The following is a 14,120-nucleotide window of genomic DNA, read 5'->3' on the forward strand; positions in this document are numbered from 1 at the left end:
CGCCTATGAAGCCATCTGGATCGGGACTTTTGTTGGAAGATTTTTAATTACAGTTTCAATTTCATTACTTGTGGTAGGTCTCTTTATATTTTCTAATTTTTCCTGTTTCAGTCTTGGAAAATTGTTCCTTTCCAAGTATTTGTCCATTTCTTCGTGGTTGTCCATTTTATTGGCATACAGTTGTTTGTAGTAGTCTTTTATAATCTTTTGTATTTCTTTAGCATCATTGTGATTTCTCCTTTTTCATTTCTAATTTCATTGATTTGCGTCCTCTCCTTTTTTTCTTGATGAGTCTCACTAAGGGTTTATCAATTTTGTTTATCTTCTCAAAGAACCAGCTTTTAGTTTTATTGATCTTTGCTATTGTTTTCTTCGTTTCTATTTCATTTATTTCTGCACTTTTCTTATGATTTCTTTCCTTCTACTGACTTTGGGTTTTCTTTTTTCTACTTTCTCTAGTTGTTTTAAGTGTAGGGTTAGATTGTTTGAGATTTTCCTTGTTTCTTGAGGTGAGATTGTATTGCTATATACTTCCCTCTTAAAATTGCTTTTGCTGCGTCCCATAGGTTTTGGGTCATCGTGTTTTCGTTGTCATTTGTTTCTATGGATTTTTTTATTTCTTCTTTGATTTCTTCAGTGATCTCTTGGTTATTTAGTAGCACACTGTTTAGCCTCCATGTATTTGTGTTTTTTACAGTTTTTTTTCCTGTAATTGATTTCCAATTTCATAGCGTTGTGGTCAGAAGAGATGCTTGGTACGATTTCAATTTTCTTAAATTTTCTGAGGCTTGATTTGTGACCCAATATGTGATCTATCCTGGAGAATGTTCCATGTGCAATTGAGAAGAAAGTGTATTCTGCCACTTTGGGGTGGAATGTTCTATAAATATCAATTAGATCTATGTGGTTTATTGTGTCATTTAAAGCTTGTGTTTCCTTATTTATTTTCTGTTTGCATGATCTGTCCATTAGTGTAAGTGGGGTGTTGAACTCCCCTACTGTTATTGTGTTCCTGTCGATTTCTCCTTTCATGGTTGTTAGCATTTGCCTCATGTATAGAGGTGCTCCTCTGTTGGGTGCATAAACATTTATAATTGTTATATCTTCTTGGATTGATCCTTTGATCATTATGTAGTGTCCCTCCTTATCTCTGTAATCTTTATTTTAAAGTCTATTTTATCTGATGCGAGTATTGCTACTCCAGCTTTCTTTTGATTTCTATTTGCATGGAATACCTGTTTTCATCCCTTCACTTTCATTCTGTATGTGTCCCTAGGTCTGAAGTGGGTCTTTTATAGACAACATATATACGGGTCTTGTTTTTGTATCCATTCAGCCAGTCTGTGTCTTTTGGTTAGGTCATTTAATCCATTTACATTCAAGGTTGTAAACGATACGTATGTTCCTTTTACCATTTTCTTAATTGTTTTGGGTTTGTTTTTGTGGGTCTTTTTGTTCTCTTGTGTTTCCCGCTTAGAGAAGTTTCTTTAGCATTTGTTGTAAAGCTGGTTTGGTGGTGCTGAATTCTCTTAGCTTTTGCTTGTCTATAAAGGTTTTAATTTCTCCATCGAATCTGAATGAGATCCTTGCTGGGTAGAGTAGTCTTCATTGTAGGTTTTTCTCTTTCATCACTTTAAGTATATCCTGCCACTCCCTTTGGCCTGCACAGTTTCCACTGCAAAATCAGCTGATAACCTTATGGGGATTCCTTTGTATGTTATTTTTTGTTTTTCCCTTGCTGCTTTTAATATTTTTTCTTTGAATTTAATTTTTGTTAGTTTGAGTAATATGTGTCTTGGTGTGTTTTTCCTAGGGTTTATCCTGTATGGGACTCTCTGTGCTTCCTGGACTTGGGTGACTATTTCCATTCCCATGTTAGGGAAGTTTTCCGCTATAATCTCTTCAAATATTTTCTCAGACCCTTTCTTTTTTTCTTCTTCTCTTGGACGCCTATAATTCAAATGTTGATGTGTTTAGTGTCCCAGAGGTCTCTGAGATTGTCTTCAATTCTTTTCATTCTTTTTTCTTTGTTTTCCTCCTCAGCAGTTATTTCCACCATTTTGTCGTCCTGCTCACTTATTCATTCTTCTGCCTCAGTTATTCTGTTATTGATTCCTTCTAGTGTATTTTTCATTTCAGTTACTGTGTTGTTCACCTCTGTTTGTTTGTTCTTTAGTTCTTCTAGGTTTTTGTTAAGCATTTCTTGTATTCTCTCAGTCCGTGCCTCCATTCTATTTCCAAGATTCTGGATCATCTTTACTCTAATTACTCTGAATTCTTTTTCAGGTATATTGCCTATTTCCTCTTCATTTATTTTGTCTTGTAGGTTTTTACCTTGCTCCTTCATCTGTGACATATTTTTTTGCCGTCTCTCTTTTTTTTTTTTCTTTTAATTGAGTGGGATTGTATTCCTGTCTTACTGGTTCTTTGGCCTGAGGCTTCCAACACTCGAGTTCATAGGCTATTGGGTAGAGCTGGGTCTTGGTGCTGAGATGAGGAACCCCATGAGACCTTACTCTGATGAATGTTCCCTGGGGTCTGAGATTCTGTTAGTACAGTGGTTCGGACTCGGAGCTCCCACCGCAGGAGTTTTGGCCTGATTCCAGGCTCGTGGACCAAGATCCCGCAAGCTGCCTGCGGTGCCCAAAAAATAAAAATAAAAATAACAAAGTAAAAAATAAAATTACATTAGGAAACTAACAGATATGTTTGGAAGAATATAAAAATAAAAATACAGATGAATCAACAACTGGAAGGTACATCAGTACCACAATAGTAAAAAAGAGGAGGAGGGAAAAGAAAAAGAAAAAAAGGCGGGGGGGAGAGGTCTTGGCTGTGGAGGGCGGGACCTAAGCAAAGGCGAGGTTTGGGTTGTGGGCGGGACCAATGCTCAGGACCCCCAGGGCTGGAAGAGGCCCTGGGGGCTGTGGGGAGCTGGAGTTTAGGCTCAAGGAACAGAAGGGGCCCAGGAGTGCCCCCCACCCCTGGTCTCAGAGGGCAGCGAACCTCACCTGGGAGCCCAGCAGGCTTCCTGGGCTCGAGTGGGCGGGGCAAACACCCTCTTCTCCTTTCCCGCTCCTCCAGTCTGGGAGGGCCCCTCCTGCCTGCCTCTCCTGATGTCCCCAGCCTCCCTCCTATGCCCCCAAGGACCCGTGCGTCCTGGAGGGGGGTTTGGAGGATGGGGTCGGCCTGGGAGCTCAGTAGGCTCCCTGGGCCTGAGTGGGCGTGGCAGTCGCCCTCTGCTCCTCTACCGCTGCTCCCGGAGGGCTCCTCCTCCCTGCCTCTCCTGATCTCCCGGCCTCCCTCCTATGCCCCCAGGACCCACGCAGCTTAGAGGGGACTTTGGAGGGGAGGCACCAGCCTGGGAGCTCCGCAGGCTCCGTGGCCTGAGTGGGCCAGGCGATCGCCCTCTGTTCCTCTTCTGCTCTTTCTGGAGGGTCCCTCCCCCCTGCCTCTCCTTATCTCCCCGACCTCAGGGGTGCCGATCCTGTCTGGCCTCCTATTCTCCTCCCGCCTCAGTCCCCCTACATCCTACCGGTTCACTTTGGGGTTCCTCCCGTCTCCTTGGGTGTCAGAGTCCCCCACCAGTGGCTGGCAGGGGCCCTCTGAGTTATTTTTTAAATTGAGAAGTAGTTTATGTAAAATAAAATGCACCCTTAGTGCATTTCAGTGATTGTTAGTAATTTTCATTGCATTTTTCTTAAGAGTTCACAATTTTGTGCAACCATTGCTGCTACTTAGTTCCAGAACATTTTTTGTCACTTTGAAAGAAAGCCTGTACCCATTAGCAGTTACTCCCCATGGATCCTTACAGCTACTAATCTACTTACTGTCTCTGTGGATTTGCCTGTTAACGGACATTTCATATAGAGTCATATAATATGTGTGGCCTTTTTTTTTTTTAAAAAAAATATTTATTTATTTATTTATTTATTTAGTTGCACTAGGTCTTAGTTGCGGGAGGTGGGCTCCTTAATTGCGGCTCCAGGGTTCCTTAGTTGCAGCTCACCAGCTCCTTAGTTGTGGCATGTGAACTCTTAGTTGCGGCATACATGTGGGATCTAGTTCCCTGACCAGGGATCAAACCCAGGCCCCCTGCATTGGGAGCATGGAGTCTTATCCACTGCGCCACCAGGGAGTCCCTGTGCGGTCTTTTGTATTTGACTTCTTTGACTAAATGTAACATTTTCAAGGTTCATGCATATTGTAGCATGAATCAGTACTTCATTCCTTTTTAGGGGTGAATAATATTCCACTATGGATAAAACCAGGTTTTGTTGTTTAACCATTCATTAGTTGATGGACATGTAGTATTGTTTCCATTTTTTTGCTGTTGTAAATAATGCTGCTATGAACATTTGTGTACAAGTTTTGATGTGGACATGTTCTTGTTTCTATACCTAGTAGTTGTAATTGCTGAGTCATATAGTAATCCTCTCTTTATCTTCTTGAGAAACTGCCAAACTGTTTTCTGAAGTGGTTGCACTATTCTATATTCCCATCGGCAATGTACAAGTGTTCCAGTTTCTCCACATGCTCACTGACACTTGTTATTGTCTGTCTCTGATGATAGCCATTCTAGTGAGTGTGTAATGGTATCTTGTTAAGGTTTTGATTTGCATTTCTCTAATGATTAGTGATGTTGGGCATCTTTTCATGTGCTTATTGACCATTTGTGTATCTACTTTGGAGAAATGTCTATTCTAGTCTTTTGCCCATTTTGAATTAGATAATTTGGTTTTTTGTTAAGTTGTAGTTCTTTATATTCTGGTTGTTAATCCCTTACCAGATAATATGATTTCCATGTATTTTTTTCCTATACTGTGGGTTGTGTTTTCACTTTCTTTGAGTAAGTATCCTTTGATGCACAAAAGTTTTTTAATTTTAATGAATTCAGATTGATCTGTTTTTTTCCTTTCCTTGCTTTTTGCTGTCATATCCAAGAAATCATTGCCAAAACCAGTGACATGAAGATTTTCCCCTGTGTTTTCTTCTAAGAGTTTTACAGTTTTAGTTTATATACTTAGGTCTTTGATCCATTATGAGGTAATTTTTACATATGGTGTAAGGTAAGAGTCTAAAACTTCATTCTTTTGCATGTGGATATCCAGTTTTCCTAACACCATTTGTTGAAAAGCTTGTCCTTTACCTATTGAATGGGTTTTGGCACCCTTATCAAAAATCATTTGACCATACATATGACCATATATCTCTGTCTTTTCCATTGGTCTGTAAGTCTCTCCTTATGCCAGTACTACACTGTTTTGATTACTGTAGTTTTGTAGTAAGTTTTAAAACCAGGGGTTGTGTGTTTTCAAATTTTGTTGTTATTTTAAAGATTGTTTTGGCTATTTGATTTCCCTGGAGATCCTATTATTTTTAGAATGGGTTTTGCTTTTTCTGCCAACAGTGCCAGTGGGATTTAGATAGGGATTGCAGTGAATTTGTAGATCACTTTGGATACTATTGTTATCTTAACTCTAAGTCTTCTGATCCAAGAACATGGGATGTTTTTCCATTTATTTATGTCTTTATTTCTTTTCAGCAAATTTTTTGCCTTTTTGGTTGAATTTATTCCTAAGAATCTCATTCTTTTTTTTTTTTATTTTAAATAAATATATTTATTTATTTTTGGCTGCTTTGGGTCTTCGTTGCTGCATGCAGGCTTTCTCTAGTTGTGGCGAGCGGGGGTTATTCTTTGTTGCGGTGTGTTGTGGCGAGCGGGGGTTATTCTTTGTTGCGGTGTGTGAGCTTTTCATTGTGGTTGCTTCTCCTGTTGTGGAGCATGGGTTCTAGAGCTCAGGCTCAGTAGTTGTGGTGCATGGGCTTAGTTGCTCCGCGGCATGTGGGATCTTTTCAGACCAGGGCTCGAACCTGTGTCCCCTGCATTGGCAGGCAGATTCTTAACCACTGCGACACCAGGAAGGTCCCAAGAATCTCATGCTTTTTGATGTAGTTGTTTCCTTGGCTTTAAGAGTTGTATATAAAGATACACATACATAAATAATGTTGCAAATGTATTTTTCTTTGTCATTTTTCTTTTGAATATGCTAGTAGTGGTTTTTGTTTTGTTTGCTTTGCAAAAGTTTATGTAGGCATACTAATGAATCTTTTATCGTACCTGGAATTTTATTTATGGCTAAAAAAATCTTTCCCTTCACTCCAGTTAGAAAGAAATTTATTCATGTTTTCTTCTAGTACTTGTATTGTTTCATGTAAAAAATTTAGGTCTCTAATCCATTTGGATTTATTTATTTATGTGAATGAGATATGGACCCAGTTTTGTCTCTTTCCAAATAATAATCCAGTTGTCTCCAAGTCTTTTATTTATAAAAGATGAACTTTGCCCCAGTGATTTGAGATGCCACCCCTTTGTTTTATTGAATTTTCATAGGTACTTGGGTCTGTTTCCTAAGTGTTTTTCTTTGTTCTCCTGGTCTTTGTGTTTATTTTTAAAATATTCATAATTAAGACAAAAAAGTTTAGAATTCCATATTAAGGCTAATTATTTTGAATAGAAGGTGTCTTATGCTTCTGATATGAAATGCATCATTTTTTTCCCTCTAATTTTAAGGATATGTAATTTTTACAAATGGAACTTGTTCATTCCATCTTCTGCTTAATGTTTGCTCTTGAATTGGTGGGTGGGACTTTTTTGTAATTGTGAATGAGAGGGGAGGGCACATGGCATAATTGGTTATTTGAAGTTCCACGTTTTCTAGAAGTCATTCAGCCTTACCTGAGAGCCATATCTGATTCTTTATCGTTTTTATTATTTTCTGCTTATTCATTTTTTGCTTTGAAAAGATGGGTAAAAAAATATTATATATTTGGTTTTGTTTTATCCTGATTACAGTAGATAAATAAACCTTGAATGTTTCAAAACTAAGAAATTGATAATGCAGAATTGTGTTTTATGTGAACACTTGGTGGCCTCTGCGGTAATGACTTGTGTGTCTTTAAAAAATTAACTGGGTGTGGGGTGGAGTTAGGTGGGCTACAGGACTCATTTATGTTATTTGGTCCACCAGGTTACTGATATGCTTGTTTACAGTGCATTAATGTTAGGTAAGAATATTTTGTCAACAATATAGTGGGTGTTTACTTTTTTAGAAGTTAATGACATATTATTAATATTTTTATAGCAGAAATAAGAAGGATAAAAAGAGAGAAAAAGAAAGGGACCACATCAGTGAAAGAAGAGAGAGAGAACGTTCAGCCTCTACAAGAAAGAGTTGTAATGACAGAGATGGGAAGGAAAAGGTGGAGAAGAACAATACTTCACTTAAAGTAAGCAAGTCGTTCAGTGTTTAGGGTTTGACTAATTAGTGTTTGAGATTGTTCTTCTTTATTGCATAGAGGTAATTTTATACTACCAGCGCCTTGTATGTTTTAGGTACTATTTGTTACTATTTGTTAAATTGGTAGTTTTTTAACCTAGTTTTTGAAGATAGGAACTAATTAATGTAATGTTTACTAGTGTAAACAATTGCATTCCTTATTTTAGAGAATCACAGAATGGCATACAATAAAAATTTTAACTATGTACTGGAATATTTTTACTTGTTGCCATTTTCCTCACTATATTTGTTTTAGCAAATTTGACAGGTGATGTTATCATTGGTTTTGTAATATATACCAAAGTTAGGTTTGTTGAATTAGAATAATTAATGGAAAACCAAATTCCACCAGGTAAGGGTTTTTGTTTTGTTTTCCTTCATTTTTTTTTGATAAAATATTTTAAGTACTTGTGAATTAGGTTAATTCCCTTATTATACTGGTAAGTATATTTGTGTTTGGAAATCAATTATGAGTTCTGAAGCTTTTATCTTACAGTTTTATTTATTCCCATACTGATAGAGGTTTATCATCATTGTCAGTAACATTGATAATAAATATCTCCTGAGCACTTAATACATTCCAGGCACTGTTCCACATGTTCTCATTTAATTCTCCGTTAAGTTGAGAGCTGAATTTGGACTGTTCTTAAACAGTCTTTGGTAGGAGGAATAGTGATTTCCTTTTCTACATTCCCATGTTTTTGCTTCTTTGGTATCCAGATTACAAATCTATCCTGGCATCTATGGGAACTATTTTACTTTCAGCCGATCAGTTCCACCTTTCAAGTCAGTCAGCAATGTTTGTTGAATTCTTCCCTAAAGTTTCTATTTACCTATTTTGTTCTAACTTAATCTCCATAGATTGTCCTATCTTTTATTAGAAGTACAAAGGACATATTGATACATGTTTGCATGTACTATTTATATGAAAATGTAATGGGAGATAATACCCAGTTTGACTAATTCACAAAAGGTAAAGTTTTAGCCAGAACTAGATGTAATAGCAGGCAACTCTTGAGAAAAATATTAAATGTATACCTAAATATTCATTGTAGGAGAAGGAGCACAATAAAGAGCCAGATTCAAGTGTGGGAAAAGAAGTAGATGACAAGGACGCACCAAGGACTGAGGAAAACAAAGTACAGCAAAATGGGAATTGTCAACCAAATGAAGAAAACCTCTCTACCAAAACAGAAGCAGTATAGGACCTACAGATGCACCTCTAAACACACGCTGGAGTAGAATCCAAAGCTTTTAATTCTCTCAACAAGATGTTAAACAGTGAAGAAATCCAGTAGAGCATAAAGATATGAGCTAACAGCTTTTTTAGTTGTTAGGTGACTTTGTGGCCATCTTGTTACTGAGTAAGAAAATAAAGCATGGATGTCGTGAAAATAGCAGGTGTTACCCAAACTCCTCATCTTCTAAAAGCTGTGCATTTCCATGGTGGCTGACACACTTGTCATGTGGTTTGTTCAGTGTTTGCCAAGAACCATTAAAATAAATGGGACATTAAAGATCTAAATTTGTACTATCCATTAAAGACTGGAGATAAGCATTGGAGGCTCTTTTAAAAAATGCTAGTAACTGATTTTGTATTGTTTTACTTTTTTTAAAAAATTTCAATATATTACAGATTGATGATGTGCTTGAAATTGGTGCAAATATATACACACCCTTGTAAGTGCGGAGTATGTAAGAAGTTTTAACATTGACTTCACAGGATTTACAGTGATTGTGTTAAATTCTCACTATTGTGTTTTCTTTTGCTCACTGTTTAGGACAGCAGTTTTTCTTTAAAATAGTTTTACAGATTAAAGTTGCTTAAATAAGTGGATTAAAAACCAACTGACAATGCATGCTACTGTTCTTTTTCAAAAGGAAGAACATCTGTGTTAAATACTAATAATATATTAGTATTCAGTGTTCAGAATCATTGGGTCTCCCCACAAAGTAAGCATTTCTTTTTGAACTCTCTTGACATTTCCAAGCTTATTATGAACAGTATCGCAGTGTGTGTTGTCAGTTGTAGGTGGCAAAGGTGCCATTTATAAAAAGAAAACTGGGTTTTCAAAATGGGCTATGGGAGCACAAGCTGAAGCTTTAGTGCCTTCTACAATGTGGTATACTGTTTTCTAGAATTTTATATGGACTAGTCATTCTCAATTCATATGGAATTTAGATGGATATTCCATTCCCTCCCATAGAAAAGTGTGAAAGCGGTATGTCAGAAGAGCTTCTTACTTGGCTCACCTAATATGAGAGGGAAGTCTGTTTTCAAGAATGACTTTAGAGCTTAAAACAGCAATGCAGTTTTGGGACCATCAGTTTCATACTGTGATAATTGAAAATGAAGCAGCATGTTCTTATTTTACTTAAAGCAAAACCCTTTAGTTGTCTACATTGGATGGCCTTAATTATTACCTCTCAGTCATCTTCTCATAAATTATGTGCAGAAATTGTACTTAACATATGAGTTAAGTACAGTTCTCATATGAGAACATATGAGTTTGTCTTATGTGTAAGGATATGTTTACTTAAGCTTAAAATATAGGTCATCTGACATTGTTAGGCACACTTTTTGCAGAAAGTATGCAAGTAGTAAAATGACAACATTGCTAAAATTTTCCCCAGACCACAACTCATAGTTTCAGAACTCTTTTCATTGTTGTATTTCCAAAAGTTATACCTTTTAATTAGCATGTTATTAAAAAAAATCAAGTATAATTAGTTTAATGCAGTCTGATACAATCAAATTACTCAGTTGCCTTACCTCATGGGAAGAGTTACTTATAGATTTAAAAAGCTGAGTAGCACATCAGTTACTTGGTTTCAACTTGAGTTTTCTTTTAATGTTAATACTATTGAAATTTAAGTATTTGGTGGAGAATGGAAGGAATTGCCCTTATTGCAAGTAATGAAGCCTGGTTTGATTATGAAGCTGCTTAATTACTCCTCATGTGTTCAGAATTACTGTGTTTTTTTGTTTTTTTTCCTTTTTTTCACTGTGTACATTAAAATTTTTGAAAATGCTTTACTATGTAAAGTATAGATGGTCATTTTAATCATTCAACCACATACGGTTGGCTGGTAAACAGCTTATTTTGATATAAGAATGCTTGGGTGTATATGGAAAGATTGTGAAGGAGTGTGTGTGTCTTGCATCAAAGCTTCTTATTTATGATATGTAAGTAGAATAGAACAAATGTTGTTTGAATCTTTGTTATTTTTAGTACTATTTCTCTAATAAAGCTAAGTATTTTAGAGGGAAGTATTTGTTCATGCATTTCAAAACAGCATCTTAGGTTTATCCTGTTCTTGTTTTAGCTGGCATAGAAATTGTTTTGATATGGAGAGTGCATGTTTGTGTGGTGTCTAAAGCCGTCATTTAAAGTTTGAGTATTTTCTTGTACTCTGGACTCTATTAAATGTTTTTTATGTTGGTAATTAACATAGTTATTTGGTTCCTGCTGCCAGTTATTTTTCTTGATGATGTTTATTCATCTTTAAATAACCATACTAATCTTGACAGACACTGATTTATAAAAATTGGCCATGAATAGGGATACAAGAGGTCTGGAGAAAGTGAAATCATTTTCTTAAACAGGCTCATGGTAGCAAAGCTTTCTAGGGTCTAGAGGTACTGGAGGGAAGGAGGGAGTGTGTGTGTGTTGTGTGTGTGAGAGAGAGAGAGAGATTTTTCTCTTTGTTCACTTTTAAGAGCTGATATGTTTTCATTTATTTTTTTCTTGTAAGGTATTTTTTTATTTCTTTAAAACTGTCTTTTTCATCCCAGGTAGATATTGTCAGGAAAACTTGAGGTAAGGCCAAGAAGACAGCCATTTCACACTTAATACCTTCTGTAAATTATCTTTTTCATCTTGATTATATAGCGAGTACATTCTGTTTCTTAAATTGTAGTTGCTATTCATCATTCTAGACAAATTCTCTTGGTCCTCTTGTTCTTGCTTTTCAGCAGTGTGCACTTAACTGGTAGTAAAAGGTGGTTCTTCATAAGCTAGCCAGTTTCATGTGAGGAAACAAGTATAAAACCTTTAACTTCCACAGCTATCTATCTCCTTATTATTTTCCATTGAATCTAATTAACTTATAGTTACGAACACACTAGTCAGCTTGTGATTTTTCTGTTTAGAATCTTTTTTTCCAAGGGGTTCAGTATATGCTATGTTGATCTTCAGAAGTATCATAGAGACTTAAATTTTGACATGCCTCAATTAAAAGTAAAAACCGGCATTTAGAATCAATTTTTTTTTTTTTTTTGTCAAGAAAATAATTTCTTTTGTGGTATTAGTAATCTTCAGGACGCTTATTCATTCCTATATATAGGTTGCTACCTTTGAAATTAAAAAAAAACCTTGAGCCATATCTGGTCTCAACTGAAGATATTCAAATTTAAGGATTATAATATATACTAATGGCTTTTGAAAGTTTTTTAAAAACCTATTTGGAATAGTATGATTTGATGTAAATCCTTAGTAGTTGAATTAGCAGTTAAAATGAATTCTTTTTGACGGATGCATTAAGTAACATTTCAGTGGGACATTTCTTATATTTTCATTGAAAGATAGTATCTGGTTTTAACTGGGTGAGTTATGAAGTAGAGCTGTTTCCACAAAGTAATTATGTTCCTTATGTGTTTTAAATATTTTTAAAAAAAATTTCACTACCTATATACTTAGATGTTCTCATGTTTATTTACTAATGTAATAGTCATTTAAAATTAAATTGTTTATTTTCAGATTTCAGAAGTTAGTGCTCTCAAAGGGCTAAATGATATTTCTGGAAGCAGGAGTCAAGTATAAATGTAATAAAATAATCTTTTAAAATAAAATTCACTTCCCTACTTAAACTTGGGTTTGTGGGTGAATTTGTTTTTCTTAAATACACTTTTATTGGTGATTCTGCCAAAGAGTGGTACATTATTTTAAAAATAAAAGCTAAAGCTGAAGCTAGGTTGGATTTAGTAACTAATAACTAGATTTCTTTCTGTTCCATTTAAGGTACTTTTATAGTTTCTAGCAATTAATTTATTATAATTGTTAGTTTATATATAATACATTTCTTAACATACTGTTCTTAAAAGCAGATTTTTAGCCTGTTGCCTGATTTTTAAATTTACTTTGTATCTAGCTAACATTTTAATTTTGAGAATTGCCAATTTTTGTAAAACTTCACAAATTTTACCATTAAGATTTATTTTCCAAGGATTGGAGTAGAATAATAGTTCTCTCCATTCTTGATTAACTTTTATTTGCTAGATAGATAATTTCTTAACTGTATATGTAAGTTCAAACTCATGAAATTCATGCTGAATTAGAGTTGAAGAGATTGAGTTCCACCAGTTTAAGGTTACTGGTAGGCAAAAAACTGTTAGGAAACACGCTACAGAATTCTCTGATTTTCACAGAAGGTTACATTTGGGTGTACTGTGTAGTTGTATAGGTAGTTCAATTTAATAGTTAAATATTACTCTCCATCTTAATTAGGTTAATACAGTAGTGCTATTCTTTACATAATGCTATGGATTATCAAGGGAAGGGTTCAAAATGTAAACAAAAAGGTGCTGCATAGGTGGTGTATATTATGTGAGTAGGACTACTTCCATATGGTACTAGTAAACATTTATCAGACGCTGCTGCTATTGTGTTGCTATATTTTTAATAAAATGAAAATCTTAAAATCTTTCCACTGTTGAGTAGTAATTTCACCGAATTCTAAGACATGTACTTGCATATTTACAGCTTATTTTTATAACTGAAAGGTTTGGTAACAGCCTCTTTAGGGTTCAAAATTACCACCAAAATAGAGGTTTTTGATCATTGGGCGTACTTCATGTTGTGTGGCAATAACTCTAGCCAGAGCTTTGCATCTCCAGCATTTTGTAGTGTTCCAGTAAGTGATAGCAGCTCTTTGCATCTCCCTTTTGTTTTCAGAATCAACTTCTTACTATGGTATTTGCACAATGAAAATTGCCACTACTTGTCTTTTAACAGCAAGTGGAATGCCTTCTCCCGTATATCAAAAGTATAACTCTCCATTTGGTGAATGAACTGTGTACTTGGGGTGGTCATTTAAGTGAGACAGCCTATTTGAAGTGTCTCTTTTAGAAAAAAAACATGGGCTATCAGATATGTAAATTTAGAACCCTGTGTGACCTGGTGGTGTAGCTGGTGCAGAGATGGTGAGGCTGTACACGCTGATTTCTCTGTGTAAGCCCTCTGTTCTAGCTGCCTTCTGTGGTTAAACCATGAGCCATTTTGGTTTCCAGATGTGTTAAACTACATGGGGTGAGGATGAGTTGGGGGTGAGAGCGGAGAGATCCTTGCCAGTAATGAGTTTGAATTTCTCCAGGTGTGACCTCCACAGGACTTCCTAAAGGAATGCCAGATTGGAGTAGCAGCCATATTTGACAGTAGGCTTCCAGATAAAATGTCTCATGTTGTATTATTTTTGTTATGAATGATTTCTAAATAGTAATTAAGGAGTATATTAGAGTACATTTAGTTTTTATAATAATGATTTTCTTACCTTGGGAAAAATACTCTAAGATTCACTGAAAAATAAAGTCTCTTAAAAAGTATGCCACTCTGTTTAATGTAGTAATAGCCACAGCATGAAAATCAGAGGTGGTAAATGGAATCAGTTATGCAGGCATGACTTCTAGTACTGTTTTTCCTTCTACTGAGCTCCAGTCCTTCTGATTAGTGTAGCACCTGACACAAAGAACTCACTGATTATTAGCTATTACATTACTGGATA

General features: G+C 35.7%; 1 protein-coding gene across 4 annotated transcripts in view; it reads left to right on the forward strand.

The window, feature by feature from the left end:
- Window positions 1-13,045, forward strand: part of SREK1 (splicing regulatory glutamic acid and lysine rich protein 1) — a 55,287-nt gene extending 42,242 nt beyond the window's left edge. For 3 of the 4 annotated variants that reach the window (XM_082373717.1, XM_082373719.1, XM_082373720.1), the window contains 2 exons: window positions 7,146-7,290; window positions 8,396-13,045. In XM_082373717.1, the coding sequence (XP_082229843.1) occupies window positions 7,146-7,290; window positions 8,396-8,545 (295 nt within the window). In that variant the 3' untranslated portion in view covers window positions 8,546-13,045. The remainder of the gene's footprint in view (window positions 1-7,145; window positions 7,291-8,395) is intronic. The other variant, XM_082373718.1, reaches the window with a different exon arrangement.
- The last annotated feature ends 1,075 nt before the right edge of the window (window positions 13,046-14,120 follow it).

This window comes from Balaenoptera borealis, assembly GCF_965194805.1.
Source record: "Balaenoptera borealis genome assembly, chromosome: 2".
NCBI classification, from domain to species: Eukaryota; Metazoa; Chordata; class Mammalia; order Artiodactyla; family Balaenopteridae; genus Balaenoptera; species Balaenoptera borealis.